Genomic DNA, 21,540 nt, shown 5'->3' on the forward strand with positions numbered 1-21,540 from the left:
CTTAAACATTTCATATTTTTTAATTCCTTTAATAAAATTGGTCACCAAACATTGCTAAAAGCGCTCTTGACATCTAAGGATAAAATTGCAGTATGTTTACCATTTCTTCTATTTCGAAGGATGTTAGAAATTAAATTATCTATAGCCTGGGTAGTACTTTTACCCGGCATAAAACCAAATTGATTTTTATTTAAAAGATTATTTGATAATAAATAATATTGTAACCGTTGTGTCATGAGTTTATCCAGCACTTTTCCCCAGGAAGGCAGTAAGCAAATGGGGCGAAAAGAGGAAGGATCTTCTTTATCCTTTCTTTCTTTGTTGAACAAAACCAAATCAGCCTCTTTCCAACATTCAGGAAAAGTCCCCCTCCGAAGACATTCATTCAGAATAGCAACAAAGAACTTTTTATTACATTCAAAGATTTCTCAAATAATATCCATTGTCAGGCCATCCTTACCAGGAGCTTTTCCTTTATTTAACTTTTTAAGAGTAAATTTCACTTCATCCAAAGTTAAATCATAATCATTTACAGTCTCTGGATATATCCTAGAATCTGATCTATATTGATAATGACATGCTAGATCACCATAAGTAGTATCACAAGTCACAAGGAAAGTGATATTGTAGGAGTTAATTTGCTGTCTCGTCTATATATTCTTAGTATAAGACCCATCTTGATATTTCAAAGAGGAAATTTGTAAAGCTGGTTTATATTTATTAACAGCAATATAGTGAGGAATGCCAAAAGGTTGATGAATATTCAAAGTGTCACATAGTTGTTCTCGAGCACAATTTTTACTAATGTTGATTTCTCGTTTATATTCAGCTAATTTCTTCTTATATTGAATCTTTAACAAATTTTTCTCTATACGATTATAACATCTCTGAATTTTCTTCAATACAGTCGAGCTTGACTTCTTAAAACAGCCAGTTTTTCGGACCACCAGTGCACCTGTTTAAATTTGTTCATCTTCTTATTTTTCTAATTCAATAATCATACCAATTCAATAGTGGATTCTTACAGATATCCACTATTGAATTGGTATGATCTTTAATATAAATATTTAAATCAGAATTATTTTCTAAATTTTCTTCGGAAACTTTATTTATAAAGTTATACAGTTCTGCACGAAAATTTAGCCAAGTCAGATCCCAAATATAGAAACGTTCAAATTTCTTCTCTCTAAGTAAGTTGTTTAAAAGTCCAATCTCAATATAGCGATGATCGCTACATGATATATTCATAGAAACAGACCAGTTCAAGACAAAAGAAGATCTTACAATGGTAAGGTCTATCCGGCTTTTGCCTCTGGCACCGAAAAACGTAGCCGGGCTAGCAGAATTATTAAGAACATTCAAATTGTTTGTCGAGCAGAAGTCAGTTATAGCATCACCTTTTGGATCCTATGGGATTTTGGATCCCTATGGGGTCCTTATGATCACTCTAAGAAGAGTAATCATAAGGACCCCATAGGGAAGTCTTGGCATTGAAATCTCCTCAAATAATTATTTCCGAGTCTTCATGCGAATCAATAATACTGTTAATACAATATAAATAGTCATTCAAGGCATCATTAGGGGAGCAATACACTGAAACAATAACTATGTTTCTATTATTAATGATAATTTTGATAGCCACTATATTCGAGGAAGCATTCAAAAGTATTGCTGGAGAGCTGTCAAACAGAACGATTGCCGCTCGTGGATAATTTTTGTCACAAAAAGTTCGAAATTTCATCGGGATTCCCCGAACTCTATTATCCACTACATAAGGTTCTTGAATCAAGGCTATATTATAGCCTCTTTAATAGTTTCAATATATAATTGATTTACAGCAGCTTTGGCGTGATGTAAATTTATTTGAACCATTTTAAAGTATTCGTCACGTCTACTATCCATAATTAGTACAACTGATTAAAAGATCCATTTGTCGTTTGTGACAAAGACAATTTTTATCTAAGATAGAATGATTAACGCTAAGCTTCAATTTATATTTTTCATTTGCCTCTTTGCAATTAATACATTTTGGAGTAGCTTTACATTCCCAGTGTTTATGCACAACTTCACCACACTTAGCAAATATTTGCGGTTCTAGGCATTTTGTTTTAAAGTGCCCATACTTTAAACGTTTAAAACATTGAGTTACTTTCAAAAATTCTTTAATTCTAAGACGAGACCATCTTATGCTAAGTTTTCCTGCTTTTATAAGTTCTCTATATTTCTTAGCATCTACACTGGCCACCCAATGTACTTTGTTATTTCTACCTTTTTGTCGAAAATTTTAAATCAAAACCACCATTTTCAAAGACCATATTTTGGTCTCTAATCATAATCTTAAGATCATCTCGAGAAAGACCAGAATCTACATCATAAATAATAATTTTTGGATCTTTCTTAACAGGACGTTGAATTACCATATCGTTTCTAAGCAAATCATTTGTATTAACTTCTGTTTCCAAGGCTTCAATATCAGAAGCCTTGGAACATTCTATTAGAACACCTCCTTTATTAATTTTTCTTAGTATTTTAACACCAATGTGTAACTGGGTGGGATTAATTGAGTTTACAATTTTGTTTTTGACCTCCTCGGAAGTAGTTCCTTCCTTTTTTGGATAGAATAGAACTGGGAATTCTTCGGACCTATTTCTACTTGTAGATCTATCTCGTATTTTCTGTATTGTTTCCTGAGGAAAACGTTTTGGATCTGCCACTGCTGCAAATGAAAGTGGCTGAAAATTCGATAACATTTTTGTTTGCTCTTCAAGCCTTCCCTTAAGGATGGCATTATCAAAAGTTTGTGTAACCAATAAATCATAAATTTGATATGCCATAGAAATAATTTTTCCTTTTGAAATATTCGTGACTCTACTTGAGTCTAATACAGTTTCTAAAGAACTTAAAATTGCTCGTCCATCTGCTAATATAGCAGTAGACTTAAATGGCTCTGTCTGAATTTCTTGACAAATTTGTTAAAGCATTATCCAATCAGTACCCTTTTTAAAACAGTAGAATAATGTAGAAATCAAACGTACCTACAGTGTGATAATCATTTCATACCTTTTATATCGTAGAAATAATAATCCAAAAATCGTAGACAAAGCACGACGAGCCGCGTAGACACATAAAAATGCAAACGTCCATAAGTTCGTCAAATAGTCTCAGAAACATAAAGTGTGATATAATATTACAACCGGAACACAATTAGCTTCAAAATATCACAAAATAAAAAGCTATAAAATAGTATTTACCAGAAAAAACAACGTATTTTCAGGAGCCGAAGAAAGCACAAACCAACATGGCGCGAGCATGCGCAATCAATCTATATATATATATATAACTGTATTATAAATATATTAACATATGCAGTGAAAGCAATTGCGCAGTATATATTCCTCTTTGTACCCTTTTTAAATCCATCCGCCAGTGGCCGAGCGGTAAAATCGCTGAACACTGGTTCCAGGTTCGAATCCAACGAACGGGCTGGCTGCATGGGCATTTTCTTGATTTTCCCAATGTGCAACGTGTATATGAGCTAGTTCCCTTAGAAAGTCATCTACGAAGGCAACCCTCACCTTAGGCAGATAGCTCTCAAAGCTTTGCCGTAATCACATAAGAACAAAAATGCTTTTTAAATATGAATAAAAAATACGCAAAACTGATGTAATATCCAAAAGTAGATTTAACTTGAATTATAAGGCAGATTCTAAAAACTACTCAAAATTGACATTCATATCTGTACAATTAAAACTATTTAAATAATTTCTTGAACTCAAAGCAATTTAATATGAATGTTGAATTTAGGATCGCAAAGAAAGACCCATTCTTCCATCTCGATGGTGTCCAGACTAGGGCCCAAAGATTTTAAATTAGTACTGCTTGAATGCAAATTTTACTTTTTACTTCCTTAAAACTTCTTTTGCGTTTACATTATCTTATTCATTAATCTAGTATGCATTTTTAATTGCATTTATTTCACGTCAGTTTCAAATTATCTTACATTTAAATAATAATATGCTAATTTTTGGGAATACATGACTCTTTGCTTTGATTTTTTCCCTCCAAGTATGCGATAATACTCCAGATACGATAATCCAAGTGAAATTCATTTATTCCTAAACAGCCAGTGGTGTTGCAAGATTTGAGGATTTCTAATAAAATGGAGAAGTTCGTAAGGCAAATATTCAAGAAACCTTGTAGCTTATATTTTCATTTTAGAGTAAGACTATTTCGGAAATATATTATTTCCTTTCTTTGTATAATATATTTTTTCCCCGTTTTGGCGTCAAGGCTGTTCTCCGAACCTTATCCGAAATTGAACTATGAGGCTAAAGTAATAGCAAATATACGCGTGGCGTCTTTTCCGATTGCGGTTGCGGGAGAGCGGCTAACTGTAAGGTTTGAAATCCGGCCATTTGCTTGTAACACCGGTGGCTGATTGACATAATTAGCAAGAGAGTGTAATTCATAATTCTATTCAAGGTAAGCTTCTATTTTTTTTAAATTCTGATTAGTCCTTTTTTGGAAGATTTAATGGTTAAATACTTTTATATTCATTATATGTAGATTTCTTGTTCTTGATATATTTTTATTAAAGTTAAGACTTGTGTTCAAAACCGATTGTAAATTTATCAAACTTAATTTTTTTATTTCTCGTATATGTTTAAAATTTTTATCCCTATCATTATTTTTACGATTAAGTTAAATGAATGTAACAAACGTATGTTCCGACTTATCTTTACATGTGCAACACGTTTTTTTTTTAACGTTATCAGTATCGATTTTTTTGAAGAAAAAAATAACTTCAGAATTTTACATTGCTCACAAGTATTTAAGAAAAATAATAGTGCCAAATAATATAATCCTTTACTTTTGTTGTTAATTTTTATTATAATATGTGGTTTCATTAGAAAACATCTATGTGAAAAAATTTGTTTCTGGTTTCAAAAATGGAGCATAGCATAGCCATGTGATAAGGTTCAGTGAATGTTCTAGATCTGAAGTCGGCAACCTTGTAGCTGTGGTGTGCCAAACCAATCTACCAATATGATTCTGAATGCTGCACAGTAGGAAATATTTGAAATAATTTAATTCCTGCAGCTATGCATGCAGACTTGGGGACTAGAGGTCAAGAATACAGATTTCAAGCTTTATTATGCATTAATTATACATCATTTAAGGGTATTTATTAATATAAAATAAAATGTAACTATTCCATCAATGTAAATAAAATATTTAATTTATACATATCCATCTTTAACCATATCTTCTATACATATTTGTTAAAATAAAAAATAACATACAGTTGCAACATAAAAACAAACACAAGTTTTGCGACATCATTCACTTCAGTATTATCATCAAGAGAGATGCTAAAGGAACAGTTTCGGTAAAAGTATAGTTTAGGGTACCCCTTGGCGATTTTTGGCGGTACATGGATATCGATTTTGTGCAATTCTTTGACTCGTTATTTTGGCTTGCGAAGCAGCGATTTTTGCGCCAAAAATCGCCGCTACACAAAGTAAAATAACAAGACAAACAATTCCACAAACTCGGTATCCATGTACACATCGACTTATTTTCACTTAAAAAAAAATCCCCGAATTGCACAAAAATGGCATTGCGCACTCTTTTAACTTTATCCATGTATACGTAGGCTTGTTGTTAATCTTTGGATTATGGTAACTTGGCAAAAATTTGGCAACCAACCCTGCTACAGCAACCTGCTAGTTTTGTTTTAATAAAACTAGCATAATAGGGTTTCCATAACATTCAACTACTCAGGTTACCATAAATGATACAACTTGGCTGTACTCTACAATCCTGTTGTAATTTAATTGAACCTCCTCACAAAAATTAATGGAAGTCAGTTCTTTTACCAGGGATAAATAAATCGTGGACTGGTGAAAACGAAATGCAAGAGTTTTCAAATCACGTTCCTTTCTCTTCTTTGCAGATCGAAGGTAGCAGAATTAATTAACCTTTAGCAAATAGTTGACTTTCTACAAATGCTTATTTGAACACAGTCTCTGTTTGCTCAGTAAATCCTAGATTTTCAAATCTGTTGCGGTAAAATACAAAACTGGATCACTCAAACCAATAAATTTAAAAGGAATGAATTGCATTAAGGAAGTGAATCAACAAATGATTTGGTCCCTAAATATAGATGAATAATTTAATAAATTTAAATTAGTTAAAATTTTTAAATGTTACATAATGAAAAGTACTTAAATTTCTTTCATCTTTCTCACTTTCTTTAATTAATTTTTTTTTAGATCTGTATATTCATTTTGTATTTATCTATTTTTTATTTTGTATTGTAAGTTTTGAAAAGGGCTGTCATGCATTTATTTTAAAAACAAAGATGTGATCTTTCAACTCTAATAAAATATTAAAATTAGAAATTTTCGAGGCATTATGTAAACTAAGTTCAACAATATTTCTATCTTAGCTTTATGTGTTTCTTCTCAAGCTAAATTATCCAATCTGTGAAGAATAAAGATAGCAAAATTCAGCTTACCTTATGTGCACTCAGCAAAGCATTTGAGTCTCCAAAAGTTAGTTGTTGTCATGAGGGATATATCCATTAATAATATGATGTAGATTTTAACACTAATAACATATTCTACCTGCAACTAAAATAATATAAGTAACAAATACATTAATGTTATTACAAGCGCATACAAAAGCTTAATAGTAATAAAAAACAAGATCATAGATATAATATTGTTATGAAATGTAAAGGCGCGGTGAGATGGCTTCCCTGCAAAGCAGTTTTAGGGTTGCCATAAAATAGCAAGGAGGGAAGGGTTACCACATTTGGTGGCATTTGGCTATATACCATGGACGGTTGGAGAACCTTCTGGAACGAATTCTTACCGGTTTAGTCCAGAATGTTCCCGAACACAAGCCGAAAGCTATATAAACCCTGCTGGTCCGCAGTCAGTAAGTGTGCTTCATCGAGAGGGAGAGTGTGTGTGCCTCGTCTAGCAAGTCAATCCCTGTGGAGACGATCGAGTTGACAGCCGATCAGCGAGTGCCGAGTGGGTCGTCGAGTCCACTGAAGAAGTGTTAGTGTATCGCGGTTAGTGCATCGTCTAGAGAGCGTGTTGAGCTCCGGGAAAGACTGAATCGAAGAGTCAGGAGCTGTGCTCGTGTGTCGTCGAGTGCATCGCGACTTGTAGTGTGGAGTTCCGAGAATGGCCAAGCAGAGTCGGGAGCTGTTCTCCGGAAAGCAGAGTCGGCTGCTTTGCAGGAAGCTGTCTCAACCATGACACCCTGATAACCTGAAGGCTGTGTCGCTGATCATGTCAGCGTGTTTATGGTAATCTTCGGCGGCTGTAAAACATGTTTTGGAGCTGTCCTGATAATACTGGCAAATAAAGTGTGTTTCGATACTGCATAAAGTGTCGTCGTTATTCACTCCAAATCTACACGAACCCCGTACGAACGTGAAGGAAGAAAATAACGTAACAACTGGTGTCAGAAAAAGTAGAGAGAAAAATGCAACAATATTATGTGGCTGATGTGCACTCGTCTTCGGCATTTTTATGGTTACAAGAAGTGAGTTAGAAAAAACATTTTAGTTCATTTCTTCTCAAAGTGTTTTAGTAGTGCCAATGTAACTTGATAGTCTTATGTTCTATAAATCTAGTATTATTTAACTACTTTGAAAGAAATATAAAATAATAAAACCTACTATATATAATAATCCTAGATTTGTTATAGATTGTGCTGATTATTAATATCATTTAACTACATTTCCCATGGTTCGTACGGTCCTTAAGAGTCCTTAAAAGTCCTTAAGTTTTTTGGAATCGATTTTTGATTCTTAAAAGTCCTTAATTTTGGCCAAAATTGGCAGAAGTCCTTAATTTTAATCATCTGAAATGTCTGTCTGTTTTTACGACTGCCACTTTTGGGTGTGATTTAGTGTTTTGCAGGAATATTTTTGGCGATTCACAGACAAATATGGCTATTTTTTGAATGGGTTCATGAGTTATAATTTGTTCCTATTTGTAATATAAATAATGGTGGGATACTCGACTTTCTGAGCAAGAAGTGAAACATAAGCATTTCAAAATTATTTAATTTTTTGTAATGAAGAACTCTCAAACAAACAACTTTCCGCTTTTGGGGATGTGAATTCTTTTATTAAACGGTTCTAAATTTGACGATTTTAAGATCGGTTTCTATAGAAAATTTGTAATTCCGAGATCTGGAAATTTTGAATGATTTTTTTAGAACATTCTAACATTGATAAATTTCATTAAAATAATGGTAAATATTGGAATTATATTTAAGAAGTAACATTAAAATAAAGCATTTTTATTTTTCACTGTCATATTATAAAGTTCCATTTTGGCCACATATTATAAAATTTTTTGAATCTGAAAAATAAGCAAGGAATAATGCTATAAAGCACAGTGTACAAAACAGTTTTCAGGAAAAGCAAAATAGCCATGTAATTAATTAAAAAGGTCTTTTTAATTTTTTCATGGTAAAAATTTTTCCCATTTCTCAGAAAATGCATCAGTTTTCTCTATAAAATTAATTTCGCTCTTTTTTCCTCTGATTTTTTTAAAAAACATTTCTGGCTTTTTGTTGTTACAGAATTGGTAGGGGTAATTTTTCTTTAGAATTTTAGACATTGAAGCTTGGAAAGTTTAGAAAGATTTTAAGGCAAAATTATAGACCCACGATTTTAAGATTCCAGAAAAATGTGATAAAATTAAAAATGTCTCCGTGGTAGTAACACGCAGTTTCTTACATTTTGGAGAACATCTGGAAGAACAATGAAAACATAATAGTTGAATGTTTTACTTCTGATTCTAGAACCGCTTACTTAACATTTTTATCTTCCCTTTATTTTCTCTACTTTTCACTAGATACAAGCGTGGAAAATACCAAAAGTACTTTTAATCTTATCACATAGAAAGGCATTATAGAAAGGAATTTTTTTTATTAATAAAGGAAACTGACAATTCAAAAGATTCATCTAATATGTCTTAATGCATCATACATAGATCTGGCACTAGGCATTTTGCCACCTGAAGCAGTCTCTGTGGATCCTAAATTCTGCTGCTTTGTGCCTTTCTGTATTCTGCTTCCAATGCCTGTTCTAAATTCTAAAAGTTTTGCCATTTCTATATTTTGCTACTCAGTGTGTCCCTAAATTCTAAAAATTATGCCACACCAGCTCTGTGACCAGACTTTACCAAATGTACTTCATATTTCTTCTGAATGTTCGTATTACAGTCAAAAGTCGTTAATTCGGACACCCATAATCCGGAATGATCTATAATCCGGACCTCAAAGCTACAAACTTTCTGCGCATGCTTCGCGTTCACGCATGCGCACAGGCCTTTACGAGAGCGCGTAAGACCCTTACGGCTGCGAATATGTTTGTGCGCATGCGCGTTTAATGTTTAACGGAGTTATACGCTAAGCTAAAGTTATCTAATTCAGTTAATGTTGCAGATTGCGTTGTTCCTTAATCTTCGAATTGGATCCGGCTTATTATTTTTTGCAGACTGTTAGAGCAATTTTATAAAAGTAAGCTTGAACTTTCGATTATGTCAAATAGAATTTCCGATATATATTTACTACAAAGCGAAAGTATGTTTTGAAATCCGAAATCTGTTTATCAATTTCACGCTGCTCTGCGGCAGAGGTGGGGGCAGAAACGTCATTATTATATTATGATAGATTAGAAAGATTATGTCAAATAGAATTTCCGATATATATTTACTAATATGTAATTTGTATCTACAAAGCGAAAGTATGTTTTGAAATCCGAAATCTGTTCATGAATTTCACGCCGCGGATTGGAAGTTGATCTGTCAACACTATCCTTATCTTCAGAGCAGATGTTTTTATATTATTTGGATTATAATTCCGTACTAAGTTTAGTATTTCGTCTCGATGTACTCCGTCTTTGATATGATTTAAATCAAGTTCCTCGTCATTATAATTCGCTTCCGATAGTGAAGAAAGTGACCCAGAGGTTATTGAAAACGAAAACATTTCGATTGACAAATTAGTCGGTATTCTCAACACAGCAATTATAGGACTTGAACAGCGGAACTTTGTAACTAAACAAGAAATTATGTCTGTTTAATAGAATTAAAGAGAAAGTATTATCACATGAAACGAAGCAACTTACATTGAAGGAAATGTTTAATAAAGTAAACAAATAAATATTAAGCTTTTTCTTTTTGTAAATTTTGATACCCTTTAGATCATAATTGTTCTTTATTTCATAAATTACGGTTTCATATTTTTAATTTTGTAATTTTTGCATGCCATCTTACCAGATTTAAACTGATGATCTATAATCCGGAAAAATCGATAATCCGGAATCGCCGAAGTCCCGACGAGTCCGGATTAATGACTTTTGACTGTACTAAAGAAATAAAATTAGCAGCTTTTTCCATACACTTTAAATGCATTTAGTCTTTTAGAATAACAGAAGTCTTTAATTAAATGCCAAAATGTTAAAGTGAAAAGGAAGCGTGTTGAAAAAAGAAACTAAATATGTAAAGAGAAAAAGAAAATTATTCTTCAAAGATATGTACAATTATTATTATGTAAATTACCCAGTTATTTACAATTTCAGCCTTACTATAATTTCCCATTTCTATTTCCTCATCAGAATGCAAATCACTGTTCACAAGACAGTTTTTGAACTGAGGGTTTTGAAGTGTAAGAAGAGTGCGTTTCGGACCTCCACTTGCTCCCCTGCATTAGTTCTGTCAGCTCTGATAATTTGTAATTATTAGTCTTTCCATTACTGCTGCTGACATTTGAGTTTATTATGACAATAGAGTTACTGAACCAGATTAAATTGAAATTAAATTGTATCGTCTTTGACCTCTAGTCCATATTTTTAGTTTGAATTTGACTCTTGTTTAATTATATGACCACAAACTGTAATCGATTTTGTTAGCATAAGATCAGGCCTATATGTTCCAAGTTCTTTTTGAATAAGAAGCTTATTTAAATTTATTATCTGATTTATAGTCACTTTCAGACATAGTGATAATTTGATCACATCTGTCGGGGAAGGGGGTTTCGGTCTATTTAACTTTTACCAGATTAAGTAAACCTTCATAGGTAGTACATTGTGGAGAGGTTGGCAGTTAGGAGATAAAACACACAGAAGCTAATTAAAACATTGTTTTGCATATTGAAACAAATTTCTAATTGTTAGAAAATATGCTTAAGGAGAAGGAAATTGATATAAATTAGCCAAAATGTCTGGGTAGGCCTTCAAATTAAAAAGAGGCATAATTATTTTGTTGAGTTTTATGTTTTGTAACTTTTAATGTGTAATTATCCTAATATTGTTTAAAAGTCAATGTCATAAGTTGCATGTATTTTAAACTGTGAAATTTTATGAGATTGTGATATTAATAGGGTTTTTTAACTAATATTATTAAAAACTAAATTTAATTTAATAGTGGCCATGTAAATCCATAATGACTAAGGTTATCTAATACCTAATTTAATTATAACTAAATGCATTCTTAAGACACAATAACACGCCGAATAAATACTAATTCAGAAGTCAAACAACAAAAATCAGCGTTAATTTACAAAACTTACATCGATAGTGTCACTAAACTCTTAAACGAAGGACCATATAATCCGATCCCTAAAGATCCTTCACCTTCGGACTTATCCAAAATAAAAACTGCGATTAAATCTTCGCAAATCATTTCAAGCAACTTAAAACATTCGCTTATCCCATCTGTTGCGAATTGTACCAGATTATATGCTCTTCCCAAAATTCATAAAAGTGGTATTCCTTTCCGCCCTATTGTATCAAATTTAGGTACTGCCTCATATCCATTAGCTAAATATTTAGTTTCTAGATTTTCCACTCTATTAGACAATAACATTTACACCATAAAAAATTCAATAGAGTTTGTAAAAAAGGTTAAAAACATTTCTCCTCGTAATTTACTCATGGTTTCTTTTGATGTAAAATCATTATTCACCAATGTCCCAGTGGAGGGTGCATTAAGATGTCTAGAAACCAGACTTCGCGAATTTCATTTCTCTTGCATCGAAATTGATGAGCTAATTTCTCTCACTCAACTCTGTTTGAAACAAACACATTTTGTTTTCCAAAATAAATATTACAAGCAAACTGAGGGATTAGCCATGGGAAGCCCCCTCAGTCCCATCCTGGCTGATATCTACATGCATTATTATGAATCAAAATTGTTTGAAACTTTAAACTTCCCGGCATGGTTCCGCTACGTAGACGATACTTTTACCCTGTTTGAAGGTAATAAAGATGATTTAAATAGAGTTCTTTCAACAATGAATTCTATTGATCCTGCTATTCAGTTCACTTTTGAACTTGAGACTTGCAATTCTCTTCCGTTTCTCGACATTCTGGTCACACGTAACACATCCAACTTCAGTACTACAGTTTACCGTAAACCTTCATCGGTTTGCCTTCCACCACACTTTAAATCATGTCATCCGACTAAACAAAAGTTAGCTTCATTTTATTCCTATGTTTTCCGTGCTCTTCAAGTTTGCTCCTCCAAACTAGCCCTTGATGAAGAACTAAATTATTTAAAAGCAATAGCTATTGACAGGGGCTTTTCACCCAACATTATTAATCAAGCAGTTAAAAAATTCTCATCTCAACACACTAAAAGCCACACTTTTATTTTAGGAGATTATAAAAATTCTGTTGTCATTCCCTTCTTTCCATCAATTAGCTATAAAGTTGCACATATTTTGCAGAAATTTAACTTTCGGGTTGTTTACTCTCCCATCAATAAAATTCCAACTTCTATACTCAAGGACCCCATTCCGGATATGAATTCCTGGGGTATTTATAGAATTCCTTGCCAGTGCGGTTTAATTTACATTGGCCAAACTAAGAGAGCCTTAAAATTTCACGTCAAAGAACATGAGGCATATGTTAGAAAAAAGGAAACACAGAAGTCTTCTGTTGCTCAACATTGTTGGTCCGAAAATCACACTTTCAATTTTTCTGCTGCCAAAATTATTCAAAAAACATCTTCCATTGGAGAACTGGATTTTCTAGAGGCATTTCACATTCATAAAAATCTTTCTGTTTTAGTTAACGATCCTAATTCCAATCCAAATTTGCCTTCGGCTTTTAGAGAAATTATGTTTTAGTTCTGGTTTTGCCAACAGATGGCGCCACTTGCTTATTCTTGTCAAGGCTTTCTTACCTTATCTAAACATTATTTCCTATCTTGTTCATTTGCGGTTTTGCAGCTGAAGATGATGGTTCGGTAAAACCATCGAAACTAGTCCTGTGAAAATTTTGTAAATTAACGCTGATTTTTGTTGTTTGACTTCTGAATTAAATGCATTCTCTTAAAAAAATTATCTCTCTATATTAAAGCAAGTTATTGCCTTTCGTTAACATGCTGAGCCTGGCGTCGGTCCCTGGGAACCGGCACTGGAATTTTCGTTTGGCTCGCGACGGTCCGCGAGACCGACAGTATTAAAGTTAAAAAATAAGTATAGTCTCAATGAAATGTGATCAAATGTAGTTTTAATGAAATTTATTGAAACATTCTAAACAAAAATACGGTTTTGCTTTACACATATTACAATATGAAACAACTATTTTGGTAACATTTTTGGCTATCTTGCATCCAAATAGTTTTGAATTGTCATCATAACATTTCGAACAATACTTTCCTACTTTATGTGCGTGTCTCCTTTTTTGTATAATTTATGAATAATTTAAGTCGGCAATATTGCACCACTTGATCGCAATATTGCCACCGGCTGATCGCTGCCAGCTGAATAGAAAAGACAGCAAATTCGGCCCCGGACTCAACGTGTTAAACCTTTACCGTGGTCACAAGGTAAAACACAAAAATATAAAAATTCATGTAAAGCTTATTCTTTGCATCTAGTGAGACTTAATGCAAAATAACTTATCACCGCTAATGCTTTAGTGGCTTAATAGAACCTTAAGTATATTAACTGAGTTACAACCTCTGGAACTCTACACGAAGCTATACCACTAACAAGGTCAGCTAAATTTCAAAACTTGCTAACTGTGCCTACATCAGGCTTTTCAGGTTTGCTCTGATCAGTAGGTCTCTCTATAGGCGAGCAGGAGCGGTGACAACAGCCAGTCTTTTGTTATGAATCATGCTGATTATGATTTTAATGCTCATTTTAACCTATGCTGCTTGACATAAAATCTACTTACTATTTACTAAACCTCTAGACTGAGCAAGTATGTGACAAAATGGGGCATTAAAAAAAAGCTAACTGTTAGTAAAACGTAACTAAAATGTCACTTATCTTCTTTCAGATATGTCCAGTTATTATGAGTGTAAAATATTTAATGCTACTTGATAAATTTCATACAATTAATTTTATTCTTAAAATATTAATGTTAATTAAGTTATGTTTAATAATAATGCATTTCATTAATGGTCCTTAAAAGTACTTAATTTCCTTGTGCGGAAATGTGTACAAACCCTGATTTTCGTATTTCTAACAGCTATAAATCAAACTTTTTTTTAGAAAGCTCATTCATGAAAGAACCCTGCTAGGCAAATTGTCGCAGTAAATTTTGCCATATATATAGCAACATTTGGCATATTAAATCTTTTCATATTTGACCTACCTAATGAAATATTAAAGAAATATAGCTGTGGGACATATATTATAAAATTAATATTCTAATTCATTTTCATTGCATTTAATTTTGGTATAAGGGAAGAAAGGAAAATTATACTTTTGAATAGGTGAAATGAAAATAGGAAATCCTTCCCAAGTACTAAATAATTATTTATAAGATATTTTTGAAGAAACTGTTTGTCATCCGAGGAATTTTAAAGACTTATTTAGCACAGGCTTTTAAATTCAAAAGAGAAAATTATGGCTAATTTCAAATACATGGAGAGCAGTAACAAATTGAGAAATTTTTGTTGATTAGTGCATTATATTGAGTTGCAATATTTTGCTTTAATTTCTGTTTAATGTAGTGTAAAAAACTATGTTTTATTTGTACATCTATCAGAACTGAATAGTATTTTTTATTTTGATTAATGTTTTGGTTTATGAATATTTCATGTACTTTCAGATGTGCGACGAAAACGTAAATGCAGATGATAGCTTTGCTTCTGCCAATGACAGTGCTCAAAATGGAGATGATCTGAACATCACAAATCAGACTGATGAAACAGATGACCCAGTGAGTCACATTTTAATATAAGATTCTTAATTACCAAGCATTTATAAATGCAATTCATTTTTTACTTCCTTCTGTGAAGTAAGGCAATTGAAATTGCAAAAAATTTCGGTTATCAGATTTCAACAGAATTATCCATTCTGATTATTTTTTTGTGTGATGCCTGTATGGTGGGACAGAATAAAAGACTATTTATTCCAAAACGGGTTGTAAAATGACTCAAAGTGAATTTTTCTTGACATTTTCTTGGATTTTTCATATACTTAACACGAAAACGATTAGCCATTGAACATTGAAATTTTGTATATGGGACTCTTATAACATCTGTGTGCACCTTCCTTTTTTATTGCAATTAGCGGTACCAAAGTAAATACAGTACAAAATCTTTAATCCGGAATGATCTATAATCCAGACCTCAAAGCTACAAGCTTTCTGCGCATGCGTAGCGTTTACGCATGCACGTGATACTTTTATGCATCTGCATATGCGTTTACACATGCACATAATACGTTTATGCATGTGTGTTTAATGTATAATGAACGATATAAGCTAGGCTAAAATTATCTAATTATCAATTTCAGTTAATGTTGCAGATTGCGTTGTTCCTTAATCTTCTAATTTTATCCGACTTATTATTTTTTGCAGACCTTTTTTAACTAGAGCAGTTTTATAAAAAGTAAGCTTTAACTTTCGATTATGTCAAAAAGAGTTTCCGATTCTGGAGCTGCCAAAAGATCTACAAAGCAAAAGCATGTTTTGATGTCCATCAAACAAAAAGTTCAATTGCTGAAAAAAGTGGATAAAGACATGAAGAAAGTGACAGAGAGGTTAGTAAAAAAGAAAATATTTCGATTGACAAGTTAGTCGGTATTCTCGGCACAGCAATTACAGGACTTGAACAGCGGAACTTTGTAACTGAACAAGAAATTATGTCTGTTTATAGAATTAAAGAAAAAGTATTAGCACATTTTGGGGTCTGATTAATGGCTAGACACCCGATTTAGAAAAATAAATTCTTGAATTTATCAAAATATGTACATGGCAATAAATAACAGGAATTTCAGCGATAAGTAAAACGCATACATGAACTTGTAAAAACAGAAGTCAAAAAATCTCTTTTGCAGTTGCGCAGAGATGATATTCTTATCGCGCATGCGTGAAGAGTAGAACTCGAAGCGCCAAAGAAATGTGTGTTTTGGGGGGGGGGAGGGAACCACAACGTGTAAAACGAAGCAACTTAAACAACTTACATTGAAAGAAATGTTTAATAAAGTAAATAAATATATATTAAGCTTTTTTTTTTTTTTTTTTTTTTTTGTAAATTTTGATACCCTTTAGATCATAATTGCTCTTTATTTCATAAATTACGGTTTTATATTTTTAATTTTATAATTTCTGCATGCCATCTTACCAGATTTAAATTGATAATCTATAATCTGGAATCGCCGAAGTCCCGATGATAAAAAAATGGAAGATATATATGAAGCAACTTGTTATTTTGAGTTTTAAAGCTGTACTCTAGTAAAAAAGATTGAATTCTTGTATTATAACATTCCTTGCTAAAAATAGAACAAAAGTAATTTATTTTTTTATTTGCGCTACTGAATGGTGAAAAATTAGTTAAAAACGTCCCTTCCTATGGCACTATGTATGTATATATATATTTTAAATAAATGAGCTCCGTCGATAACAGTAATCTATCGCGTTATAAAAATTCTTTATTTTTTCATTTGAGAGCTATGCAGATTTTGTAGTTGCATCATCTTTATAGCACCTGATTTCATATGAAGATTAGAATTAGGAGACTAAGATTCGAGCTTGCCGGTATTGCAGTGCATTCAGGTGATGGAGTACCGCTTACGCGTCTGCTGCCCTTCAGATGTCCTGTCACCCCGCACTTTGAAAATCAATGCCTTAGAGAAATATTTTTTCATAACACATATAATTTGAAAACTTGTACTAAGTAAACTAGCTGTTTTGAAAATTTTCCAATTGTTATCATCTCTTGTAGCATGCTTGTTTTTAAACTATTCTACATAAAATATTTATGAAGTTCTTTTATTTTAGTTCTTTGTTAGTTGAAATAGCTAACTTTGAAGATCTTGCATTTAGGAAAAATGTACCATCATGTTGTCCTGTAATAGAAAACATTCATTTATTTATTTTTAATCATTAATTATGAACATATGTATTTATATTTTGTGTTTGTATGTATTGATTGATCAGCTGATGTTTTTGCGATGTTTTTAAATACATATAATTTTTTTTTTTTTTGCTAAACAGGATTTAGAAATGATTAAAGCTCGCGTCAAAGAAATGGAAGAAGAAGCTGAAAAAATCAAGCAGATGCAGAGTGAAGTTGAAAAACTGAGTCATGGGAGTGCCCCAGGTTAGGTTTAAAAAACATACATAAATAAATAAGTAAATTGTATTATTCATTCTTGTAAGGCACTAGAATATTATGGCATTATTATCTTGGTAATTCGGAAGCTGCTGCAATTTCTTCAGGCATTGGGGAATTAATGATCTTCCTGTGTATTGTAGTAAACACACAGAACTTTAATTGCTAAAATTGAAGTTATATTTGGTGTTAGTAATAATAAGAGGATCAATGTTCTATATTAACATCTCGCAAATCTTGAGTTTTGCGGTTATTAACCTTTTTAGGACGGGCGTCCCATATACGCATTACCTAAGAACGTATCTTACAGCCGGACGTCCCATCCACGCATCACTAGAGATTGCATTCAGAGGACGGATGATGCATATACGCATTTTAAGCTCGAACATTTTTCTGAAGGCTACTAGATGGCATCTTATGTCCATTACTTTTGAAATGAACATAGTTTTAGGTTTCTGACCTTGAGTTTGATATATTCTGTCTGACTTTGGTATTTTACTCATCAACTGTTGCGAGGGTGGGGGAAGGGAAAGCATAAACAGAGGTGGGCTCTTTAAATTGCCGCGTGCGAGCATGCTAATGTAAATATTCGTGTGTCTGATTTATATCAAATTCCCTTTTTTATTCTGTTTTTCCCCCTCTACTATATACAGTCTTTTAGGGTTATTATGTGGAATTCTGTTACGTTTTGCATTGCCTTCAGCTATATTTCTGTTTCTTCTCTTTTTATTTCGGAAAGCCTCACCTCCAGTCTATTATGGCGAAAAGGTGCTATTTATCAGAGGAAGAATACCCTCGTATGGTTAATGAACCATTTACTAACGCAGATGAGAGTGATGATTCTTTTTTTAAAGAGTTAGAAAGCGATACTTTTTCTAAGAATTAGAAAGTGATACTTCTCCATGCTTCGAGATTTACCACACTCAGTCTTCATTTTAAATTTTGTTACTTCTTACTGTAAATAGTCTTAATTGTTTTGTTGTATTAATTTTAAACTTAATTTAACTTTTTAAACTTATTGATGGATTTTATCAATTAAAACTTTGGAATAATTTGAATGGCGCTTCCGAAAATTATTTTACAAGATAAGGAAATTTTTAAGTATATTTTTATGTAAAATAAAGGAAAAAACATTATTAAGGGCTAATTTTGTCATATATATAAACGCTCAAGTAATAATCTAAAATGATACCAAAAATTATGATACTAGAAGTTAAACTTTTTTTTCCGATTTTTTTTTTTATAAAATTAGGCTTAGTGATGCAAAACCTCCGTCCTGTACAGTGACTGCCTTCGATTCCCTTCCGTCCCGCACAAGAGTCTTAAACAAATGAGCGCCATCACGAAAAGGTTAAAGTACACTTTGACATATATTTGGTAAAAGACAAAAATAATATACCAAGAAATATTCATAAAAATTAATCCAAATAATATTTAAAGCATAATTAATAGTAATCAAATGGAAGTTAGCATGCTAATGTAAAATTTTAAAGTAAGCAACCTTATTATGATATAAGTTTTGAACAAAATTAGGAACTTGTGGGTGTTCCTCCTCAGGAAAATTTTTTGCTCATATTATTGATTCATGGCTACAATGCAAATATCTCTACTTACGTGATAATTGAAAGGCAGAAATCTCAGATAATTTAATTGGGTTTTTCAGTTTCTACAATCTGGATATATCTGCTGATTATTAAAGGATATGTCTCATAAAATTGGAGTTGTCTTAAATTGCATGCTTTTTCTTAGAGGTATGTTAACTGTTAATTCTACCAAAAGCAAAGTCTTACTTTAACAGATTTATCATAGATCATTGTAAAAGTATTTATTTCATGTAATGCTGTATTTTATAAGTTGTTCTCTAATATCCTATAGCTTTGAATAAGCTTTCCCTCACAGTAAGTCTTTGTGCCTAAGAAATTCTTGAGTTCTGGCTTTAAAAATACTTCTTTTCCACAAAACTAAGGGTTAATCTCAGATTTTAATGGCATTGATGGTCATAAATGCAAATGATTATTTTTAAATATTATTCATATGAAATGTCTTCTAGAGCTGCACATTGCTGCAAATTTCTCATGCTTTTATAGTGCAGTTCTTTAATGGTCTCTGTGTCATCTATTAAGAAGAAAAACTGAAAATAGATTTTTTTGTCAGTTGTATCTGTTTTTATAAGCAAGAAATTTCACATGTGTACTGACTAAAAATCTGTTTTCATATTTAAGTAATTGTGATTGGAAGATTGTAGTTGAAACTGACTGTCTTTGAGTAATCTGAGTAACACTTGTATGGAAAGCCTTGTAATGTTTCATGTTTTGTAACCCATTTCTGTTATGATAAATTTATTTTCAGCTTCTCTTCTTGCCCTCACTTATGAAGAAAAAATGGAAATAGATTCTCGATCGATATATGTTGGGAATGTAAGTCATTTTGTATATTATTCTATAAAAATATTGCATACTCTACTAAGCAGCACTGTAGACCCTTGTATGAAGTCCCGTTCACAAGTGTAGAATGCTATTATAGCTCATTCACTTCACAAACGAACATTAACTTCTTGTCGAATTGGAATTAGAATGCTCCTACCTCTGTGGAGCAGGGCAAATCAGGACTTCTCATAATGCATTGCACAATTGATTCACTAGTAAACTATATACCCAATATGCAGTTGACCGCTTTCTGGAATGTCAGTGAAACTATCATATTGATGAGTATCTGGAGATAGAGTAGCATTCAAAAAAGAATTAAATGATACTGTATACATGATACAGAAGTATTTAATGAGGTATTTACAAGTTTAGCTGCATCTAGGTATATAAGAAGTACCCTTCAAATCATAATATCAAATATCATCTGCATCAAATAATCAAATATCATCTGCAGTGCGACAAATTAAGGATAAAATTGCTCTGAGTATGCCAATTTTAGTGACATTGATGTTGCATTTATAAAAGGAGCACATAAATTTCTTTCAGCAAATCCACCATCTGTGATGAAGTAGTAATCTTTTCTTTGAGCAATGCATACTAAATTATGTAAAAAAAAAAAAAAAAAAAAAAAACTACAGAAAGAGAAACTAAATGTTTTTTAAAGTAAACTTTTAATTAAAATTCAAAATAATTAGTGAATTAAGAGGAGAAAAATAATATATCATATATTTTAATAGGAACAGAAGATAAAATAATTCTCTTCATAAAGTTCAGTTTTATGTCACAAAAAACATGCATAGGGTGCCCTTGATTAATTTATGACGATAATAGCTTGTACTTTTGACAGTGCAATTCGACTCTTAGGTTCCCAGGTTTATATTATTTGTGGTATAAAATATTTATTTGATTTATATTGATAAATTTTTTAGAGAGAATTAATTAATCTCTTCCCTATTTAAGTATATGGTAATTTTTTTCCCTTTTATTTCACCATGGATTTTAAATAAAAACTTTACTTTGATTGTTTAGTCTCAGTGACATCTCTTCAATCAAATTATTCAATTAAAAAATCATATCTGAGCAATAAATAATGACTCTTTTCCTCTCAATAATTCTGTTATGCAAAGTGGTTGGAAAAAATCCAAGTTAAAAAAAATGCACTAGTAATGTTAATATTTCATTTAGATGACTTTTTCCTATTCTATCCAGTGGTGCAGACAATAAAATTCAGAAATTTTTAGTTTGTTTTCTTAAATGAAGATGTGTGGAAAATTGCTTCAAGTTTAGAAAATGTAAGAGAACTTAGAAAAATGTTGTCATCCACAATGAGTGTGTTTGCAAAATTTGAGCTCCATAACTTATAAGGAATTGGCCTAAAAATCGATGATAAAGTTTTGGTCGTGGTGACAAATACCACAAGCGAATTAAGCAAAAGTTTATAAAATGCTGGTAGTTTTAAGATAAACTAGGAAGTTACCTAAGTAATATTTTTTTTTTTT

At 32.0% G+C, this 21,540-nt stretch overlaps 1 protein-coding gene across 4 annotated transcripts in view; it reads left to right on the forward strand.

Moving 5' to 3' along the window:
• The first annotated feature begins 4,353 nt into the window (after positions 1-4,353).
• LOC118187968 (polyadenylate-binding protein 2-like) overlaps positions 4,354-21,540 on the forward strand; it is a 47,251-nt gene continuing 30,064 nt past the window's right edge. For all 4 annotated transcript variants that reach the window (XR_004758038.2, XR_004758037.2, XM_035358284.2 and 1 more), the window contains exons 1-4: positions 4,354-4,482; positions 15,107-15,217; positions 17,498-17,603; positions 19,965-20,032. Coding sequence is in view for 2 of the 4 variants with exons in the window: in XM_035358284.2 (XP_035214175.1) it covers positions 15,107-15,217; positions 17,498-17,603; positions 19,965-20,032 (285 nt within the window). In the remaining 2 variants the exon portion in view is untranslated. The remainder of the gene's footprint in view (positions 4,483-15,106; positions 15,218-17,497; positions 17,604-19,964; positions 20,033-21,540) is intronic.

This window comes from Stegodyphus dumicola, chromosome 1 (genome assembly GCF_044657685.1).
Source record: "Stegodyphus dumicola isolate Sdum_Otavi_A_Nest chromosome 1, ASM4465768v1".
In the NCBI taxonomy this organism is placed as follows: Eukaryota; Metazoa; Arthropoda; class Arachnida; order Araneae; family Eresidae; genus Stegodyphus; species Stegodyphus dumicola.